Source organism: Elephantulus edwardii, unplaced genomic scaffold (assembly GCF_000299155.1).
Source record: "Elephantulus edwardii isolate Elephantulus edwardi_28Jun2011 unplaced genomic scaffold, EleEdw1.0 scaffold00012, whole genome shotgun sequence".
Taxonomy (NCBI): Eukaryota; Metazoa; Chordata; class Mammalia; order Macroscelidea; family Macroscelididae; genus Elephantulus; species Elephantulus edwardii.
Genome location: NW_006399762.1, coordinates 17,806,955 through 17,815,596, shown reverse-complemented (window position 1 = coordinate 17,815,596; position 8,642 = coordinate 17,806,955). Strand labels below are relative to the sequence as shown.

The following is an 8,642-nucleotide window of genomic DNA, read 5'->3' as shown; positions in this document are numbered from 1 at the left end:
TTTTACCCCCCCCCCCCGCCCCAGGGTGCAGATAGTTGGGTGATGATGTTAACATATGGACGAATTTGCTTTCCATCTGAAGCACTCTTTTTTATCATGTTCTGTGATTTAAAGTACAAATACCCAGTCCACTGTAGTGAGACATCATGCTGGGAAAGGTGGAGGATCAGAGAGAGAAAGACACCTCACAAGATGAATTTACATAGTAATTGTAACTGGAGCATGTGGCTGGAGCATGTTGGAAATTGTGAGGATGGCACAGGGTAGGGCAAAGTTCTGGTTCATAGGGTTGCTGATACTTGGCCAATTCAATGACACACAACGATAACAGAGTATTTTTGTGAATACTAATGAGATAATGCATATAGCCCTTTTAAATCTGTGCCTGTTGTTGTTGTTGTGTGTACTGTCATAGAGGACCCTATGGTGGGTTTTCAGATACAGTTAATCCTATGGGAGGAGATTGCCCATCCTTCTCCAGCAGAGCAGCTGGTGGCCTCGAACCGTGTGCCTTCGGGATCACAGTGCAGTTTCTTAGGACTATTACCTATAACTATTCACCTTATGAGCCAACTGGGATAATTTTTTAGGCAAAATCGTCAATAAAATATTTTGCTAAAATATTGCATATAACAAACTGATATTTCCTGTCTGTGACCTTGTAATATTTTTTTGTTTTAAGTTAAATAATTTTCTTGTGAGTTATTAACATAACATAGAGTATAGTATTCTGTTTTACACCTAAGTGTTGTGGCAAGAAACCTAGAAGTGGAATTTACTCCTGGAATTTCGAATTTGCTGCAAGCAGCAGAATAATTTCCTCGAACAGGCATTTTTAAATGAGTCACAATTTCAACTCTGCAGCATTGCAGATATACTTGAGGCACTGTGCCATGGGCACAGCTTTCAGGAAGGACAAGGAGCGAGTCATCACAGGCGTGCAGGGAGAGGGAAGACTAGGGTGATATATTAGTCATACACTGCGCATTTCTCAAGAATCAGAGCACAAACGGGGATGTAGAGATTTTAGTTTCACCTTTTGACTACTAACATATTCTTTCTCACATTTGGAAACATATTTGCCATTCTGAGATTTGGGTTAAGTGTGAGGTAACTTCCTCTTAGGGTTTTCACTCTTCCCATGTGTAAATCATTTTAATAGCATTCAAATAATTTCATGCTCCAAGAGACTCCAAGAGAAAATAATCCCATTTCTATCTCTCTCTGTATATCATCACAAGTCATAATAAATAGCTTTGACAGAGTTGCCAAGAGTGTCTGCCAAGAAGAATCTTGGAGGAAGGGAGGGAGGCAGTGTAGCCTTGTAGGTAGAATGCTTGATTAAGAGTCATCAAACCTGGATTTACTTCCAAGTAGATAAATTATGTGCTTTCCCATTCATGCTAGGTTTTTTTAAGTCAGATCTTATGTAGTAAATTCTATCTTTCAAGAAAAATTATAGCCATTATGTATGTGTCTAGGAATTTTAATAGTATTTATCATAACTATTATGTTAAAGCCTAAAAGTCTTTTTAAATTTTTTTTCTTTCTTTAAAAAAAAAACCCCCACACAGAACAACAAAAAACAAGCAGGGCAATTGTTCCTAGATTTCTGGATCAACCCTCTTAAGTATTTCTTCTGAGGAAAATTTAGCTGCTTCTCCCAGGATCAGATCTTTAGAGTAGGGGAATACAAATTGCTTAGAAATCAGTCTTCACTGAAATTGATCATTTTTAGCAAGAACGTTTTGACTCGTTTCCTATCAACTGCTAGAAGTGTAATCTTATTTTTCCACTATCAATGGGCTAACAGAGTTTGCATCAGATTAGTATTTACCTACCAAGCAATGCATCCCATTTTCTCAAGGCATCCGGGAGATCTTCTGTATTCTTTTACAATAAAGATGAATATGTGGCTGCCAGGCAACCCAGATTTGGTGTTTGTCTTCAGAGTCACATAGAGATCAAACAGTAAAGAAAGAGGAGAAACTAAGACATCAATTTATTTTAGTTTTCTGTTTATATTTTCCCTTGACAGTAACAATTTAAAAAAAAATATCATTGCCTGGGAGTCAATTCTGACTCCTAGTCATCCTGTGGGACAGAGTAGAACTGCCTATCCCGTCTCCCTCAATGAGATCGATTGGCCACAGTTCCCACAGCAATGGGTTCAAGTGTGTCACAGAAGATGAGCATGGCATAGGATAGCACAGGGTTTCAATTTGTTGTTTAGAGGATCACTATGAATTGTACTCAACTTAATGGCATCTACCAATAACAACAATCTGGTTTCCAATGCTGTAATAGTTACAGAAACAGTTTAGCACATCTTTCTGTCTTGTGGCTGGTGGGTTGGAATTGCCAGTCTTTCATTTAGCAGCCAAATGTTTAACCACTGTGCCACCAAGTCTCCTTCAGCTTGACTTTAGGTTCACTATAAAGTTAAGCCATGAGAACTTTGACGTTGAAACAAATGAGTGAAAGTAGAATTTGAGAGAAGTGTAAATTCATCTCCAAAGCCTTCATCGCTGAAGGTTGCAATAAAGTAGTAAACATTTTTCATTTAAGAATTATTTAGTTATCTTTGGGAGCTTCTTGGTGGCATAAAAAGCAACAGGAGTCCTTTGTTACCAACAAAAAGTAAATGTCCCATTCAGAGACATCTTAGTAGGAAGACCTTACAATATTCAGTAAACTATTTCTCATATTTGTAAAAATAGCAAGCGTTCTAGATTTGGATTAAATAGTACCTGCTTCTGAAATGTCACATCCTTGACAACCCTAGAGATAGGGGGAGAAGGAAGAGGGAATCACTATCTAGATAGTAAATAACCAATCAACTAAAAATGCATTGGTGTCAAATTGACTGGGTTTCTGAAGGTGTAAATTTTGACAAAAAGAGAGAATCCATCTTTCTCCCCTGAAGCATTGTGTGGATTCACACTACTGACCTTTTCGTCAGCAGTCAACCACGTAACTCACACTTCCACCGTAAATCCTTCTCTAAGTAGTTCTCGTTTAATATTTTTGGTCACAATTGAAAAGACAAAAGAAATATAGGTGAAGTTTGTACAGCTTCACCAAAGTAAATGGAAACAAAAAGAAATACACAAGCAAAAGATACAAAATCCATGGGAGAAAGATTGGCAATCTCCTCACATGTGATTCATAGGCTCTGAAACATGCTCTTAGATATTGAAAATGGTACAGGACAGGGCAGAGTTTCAATCTGTGGTTTATAGGGTCATGATGATTCATAGTTGACCTGATGGAATCTTACCCTAATATATTATCACCGTCTGGGAGTAATGTGTCTCTTAAACAATCTTATGAGACCTAATGACAGTCAACATTTACCTAAAAGCAAAATTGAAGGAATAAGAAACTAGATCAGTGAAAATTTAATAAATGTAAAAAAACCCAGAGACAAAGCTGACATATCATAAAAAATATAGTTAATGTCAGAGGAAAGTTGTATAAAACTTATTAAACGGAAACCTAGTTTTCTGTGTAAATTTTTTGTCCTATTTCTCTACTAAATTTTAATATAAAAATAGTAAAATACTGGGGGGGAAATTTACATGAAACAATTTTATTCTGGGATAACCATTAGATTGACTTGAATGTATCTCTTTGGTTGTTCTGCTGCAACTATTATATTATTGTTGTTGTTGTTATATGCGTTGAGTCACCTACAACTCTATGTACAACTCATAACAACTGTATGTACAACAGTCCTAAACCCTGCTCTATCCATTGCCAATCTTATTGTCTCTGACATGCCCATCCCTATACTCCAGTGATGGAATCAATCTTTCTTATCAAGGGTCTTCCTCTCCTGTGCTGTCCCTCCACCCTCCCAAGAATGACACCCCTCTCCAAGGACTCATCCTGCCTTGTAACACGTCCAAAGTATGTCAGATGAAGCTTTAGAATCCTTGTCTCCAAGGAACAGCCGGGCTTCACCCTCCCCAGGACAACTTGTCTTTGATAAATCAAAGCATATTTCCCATTGAATTTAACGGCCTTAAACAATCCCACAGAAATATTGTGACATAGTGATCTTACACTGTAAATAATCATTCCATTTTTAAAAATCAATACTGAAATATTTTAACAGCTAAAACTTTTTGACTTGAAGTTTAAACATTCTTATCTTTCTATATTTGATACATTGTTTACTAATAAGTCCTTAAAGATCTTCTCTTTTTCTTGCAGTCTGACAGCAATGCAAGTTTCCTTCGAGCTGCCAGAGCAGGCAACCTGGACAAAGTGGTGGAGTATCTGAAAGGAGGCATAGACATCAACACCTGCAATCAGGTAGGGGTCCTGCAGCTCTCACCTGGGCTGTGGAATAAAGAATCATTTATTATTAGATTTACCCAGAGCCAACATGTCAGATCTTTATTGTATGTACTAAAAGGTCAGCCCCTTTAAAAACTCAATTTCTACCCCCCTTTCAATATATCATCAATAAGCATCTAGACCTAATATCATTGACAGACTGGTTCAAAAAATAGTCATTGACTCAGTTTTTTGTAGGAAATGTTCTTGATCATTCTGTCTCGAAATCTTGACTGTAAATAATTCTTTACTTACTTTTTTTAAACTATCTAGACTTTGACTAATCTCTTCTTTGCTAGATGCCTTTACTCGTGAGGAACTCTTTGTTACAATTTGAGTTAAGGAAATAAGAGGATAGAATTAAAATTAAATATATCACTTAGAATGAACAGAGATTGAAACTATTGGTTTAAATGAGGGGTTTGGATTATTAATTTACCACATGCACACAATGAAGAGTCTAGAAAATACCATATATTTTAACTATTTATTATTTGAGTCTTCCTATTTTTTTGATCCAATGGATTACAGATACTCGTTATGTATACACACACACACACACACACACACACACACACATTTATATAAATTAAATTAATAGGGATGTAATCCATAGGATGTTGCACTGCTTAAACTCAAAGGTGGTGCCTCTGTGAAGGCTTGAATCCATTAAAGGTATCTCAGTAGAAAGAAACCTCTTCTTGTGTAATTTACAGCTTCCAAAAACTCACGGAAGGTGAGTTATGAGTCACTTCTAACTCTAAGGACATGAGTGTGAGGGTTTTGATTTTCTTTCCTTTTTTATTTCTTGTTGTGTACCGTCCAATCGGATCTGACTGGCCCAGGAGGAGATTGCTCCTCCTTCTCTGGTGGAGCATATGGTGGGTTCGAACTGCATGCCTTTGGGATTGCAGTGCAGCTTCTTGCCACGAGGCCCCCAGAGCTCCCTGAGTTTGGGTTTTCTATATGTACAAATTTCCTACTCCCCTTCCCCTGTTATGAATTAATAAATTTTTTTTATTTTGTGCAATTTTGGTTCTAGATATATAGACATGTGTAAGAAGGACCACATAATATATGCTCTTTTGTGATAGACTTATTTAAATAAATATAATAATTTCAAGGTTTTCCTATGGCATAGCATATATTATCACTTTTCTCTTCATGAATAGATGCTTTTTTATAATATCACAGTTTGTTTATTCCTCTGTTGCTGTTCATTCAGATTGGTTCAGGTTTTTTACCATTGTGAATAATAGTGCTGCAATAATTGTTGGTATATATTCATTGAGCTACTTCTTGGTTTTTAGTATGGCAGGGAAAATTTATGTTTGGAATTGGCCAGTTGGACGTAGTTTAGGTGATCCCAGTTTTATTGGCTGCATCCAAAGCAGCATAGGCAGAAGCAAGTCAAACATATGCCTTCTTCTTTCCATCAGACCTGATCAAGCTGTTGATCTTGGCCACATCAGTGTCACAGAGTTTCTTCACAGCTTGTTTATTCTGGTGCTTGTTGACCTTGACATTCACAGAGAACACAAGTATATTTTTATCACTATCTTCATGGCTGACTCAATGATCAAGGAGAACTTGATGATGGCATAGTGGTCAAATTTGTTTCTCGTAGGAATGTTCTTTTGCAGCTGCTTCAGGTACTGGAAGGTGGGTGACGTGAGGATCTTCTTTTGTTTTCTTATGAATATGAATACCCTTCAGGAATGCCTTCTTGGCCACTCTTTTGTTTTGTCTTTAGAAAAGGCTGGAGGGCCTTCCTTCTTCAATTTAATGCCAACTCTGTAAAACAATGTTGCTCTTTTTAACTAGGATTTTTATGGTGCAAATTAATGTTTCATGGATCCCAATATTAACTATAATCTACCATGTATCCATGTTATTTTTCTTTTGAATGTGTATGTGGCCAGGAGAGATCAGTCCTTGGAGGACATCATGCTCAGAAGGGTGGAGGGACAGTGCAGGAGAGAGAGACCCAGGATAAGATGGATTGATACAGTAACTGTGGCAATGGGGGTTGTTGTGGGGGGGTTGGTGTGTAGGAATTAGTTGAGACTGGATCAGGACAGGGATGGGTTCAGAGCTGCTATACATATGGTCGCTATACATCAGAGGCAACTCAATGGCAAATTAAATTAATAACATAATGTGACAGATTTTGAAGCAGGAGTGGCATCCACTTCCTAAATAACATGCCTCTGAAAGCTCTATGAACTTTGATAAATGTTGATAGTTGTAGAGGGGCATAAAACCTTTTGTCATAGGGTCGCTATGAGAGTTGTGCTCGACTCAAAGGCAATCAACAACAATAACATGTGTATGTGAAAACTTCTGTGAAGTGAATAATCTTGGCTACGGTTAAATTAACGGGAGATAAACTTTACTGCTGTTACGTGACTTCCAGTTGATTATGACTCCCAGAAACCCATGCACAATACATATGAACCTGACTCCACCCTATGCCATCCTCTCAATCTCTGTCATGCTCAATCTCATTTTTATAATCATTGTGTCAATGCATCTCTTAGATGGTTTTTCTCTTTCACGGGCTGTCTGCCTTTCTTGACATGATGTATTTTTCCAAGGACTGGATCTTTTGACAACATGTTCAAAGCATGTGAGACAAAGTTTCCCCATCCTTGCTGTTAAAGATAATACAGCACTTTCTCCAAGACATGTATCTCTGTTTGGTAGTCCATGGTATATATAATCAATACTGTTCACCAACATCACAACTCAAAGGTATCAATTCTTTAGTCTCCCTTATTTATTGACCAACTTTCAGATGCATAGGAAGCAAGTGAAAATACTATAGATTGAACCAGGCAGACCTTATTCTTTGAACTGATCTCCTTGGAAAGTTCACTGATAATAGATTTTACCCATTTACACAGGTCTTTTGATTTCTTAACTACTGTGACTTTGGATGTTAATTGTAGATTGAAGTCACTGACAATTTTAATCTTGTTTTCATCTATGATAATGTTGCCTAGAGGTCCAGTGGTGAGGAATTTTATTTTCTTAATGTTGAGATGTTTTGATAATATAATGTCTTTGATCTTTTTCAGTAGTTGCTTCAATTCTTCCTTACTCTCTGTGAAGTAACATGTGTCTTCTTTGTATAGTTTAGCTTCTTAAATGATTTGCTCAGCTTACAGATTGGGTAGGTATGGCAAAAGGATACAGCCTTAAAACACATCTTGTCTGATTTCAAACCATACAGTGTTCCTTTGTTCTGTTCAAACAACTGCTTCTTGATCTATGTAAAGTTCGAGCACAATTAAATGTTCTGGGATTCCCATGCTTCTCAATGTTAACTGTATTTTGTTTTGATCTGCACAGTCAAATGCTTTTAACTTTGACTAGTAGATTTTAAATCATCTGTAATATTCTTGATTCTCTATCCTGACATACACAGGGCCCCAGCTGTGGGTTTCTGATCAAGATCAGTCTCTCAAATCTAATTTTTTAAAAAGTGAATTTAAAGTTTTCTTATTCAAAACTTTATGATACTTCTTCATTCTTGCTGGGGTTTTCTCTCTAATATGTCAATCTCAGTAATTTAGTATCTCTTGTCTTCTCCTTGCCCCTATTCCAATTCTCTTACTTGTGTTGTAACAATCTCCTCAGCTTCTACCTCCAATGCTGTTCACTTTGGTCAACTCTTCGCAAGTCCCTTTAGTGATCTTTGTGAAATAAAAAAAATGTGATTGTAGCATATTCACACCTCTTTATAAACTGCCTACGGATTCCACTCTCTACATCAAACAGTTAAGGGCACAGACTACCTCTGCACCCTCTTGGATATTAAGGCATAAAAGTCTTTGTTACTCACAGGAATATTGTTTGTCTCTTAGAGTAATGGGTTATATGTTATTGAAAACTATTTACTGTTGGAGCTCTGGTACCCTAATGGTAAGGATTTGAACTGTCAACTCTAAGGCATGCTCTTCGAGCCCACCAGCTTCTCCATGGGAAAAACGGGCACTATCCTTCTGTGTGATTTAAAGCTTCAGAAAACCCTAGTGGATCATCTCTAACTTTATGGCGCTCACCATTTCTATTTGAGTTCTAATGGCCTAAGGAGTGGTGCTGCCAGCCCAAAGGCATGCAGTTTAAAGCCCTCTGCTGATCCATGGGAGAACAATGAGTAATCTCCTCCCATGTGGGTTATGTTGTTGTTATTTCCCATCGAGTCGTTTCCGACTCATAGCGACCCTATGCACAACAGCTCTAAACCCTGCTCTATCCTGCGCCAACCGCACCGCCTCTGACACACCCATCCC

At 37.5% G+C, this 8,642-nt stretch overlaps 1 protein-coding gene across 3 annotated transcripts in view; it reads left to right on the top strand.

Annotated features, from left to right (window-relative positions):
- Positions 1 to 8,642, top strand: part of ANK2 (ankyrin 2, neuronal) — an 843,213-nt gene that overhangs the window by 534,672 nt on the left and 299,899 nt on the right. For all 3 annotated transcript variants that reach the window (XM_006881082.1, XM_006881081.1, XM_006881083.1), the window contains one exon: positions 4,219 to 4,320. In XM_006881082.1, the coding sequence (XP_006881144.1) occupies positions 4,219 to 4,320 (102 nt within the window). The remainder of the gene's footprint in view (positions 1 to 4,218; positions 4,321 to 8,642) is intronic.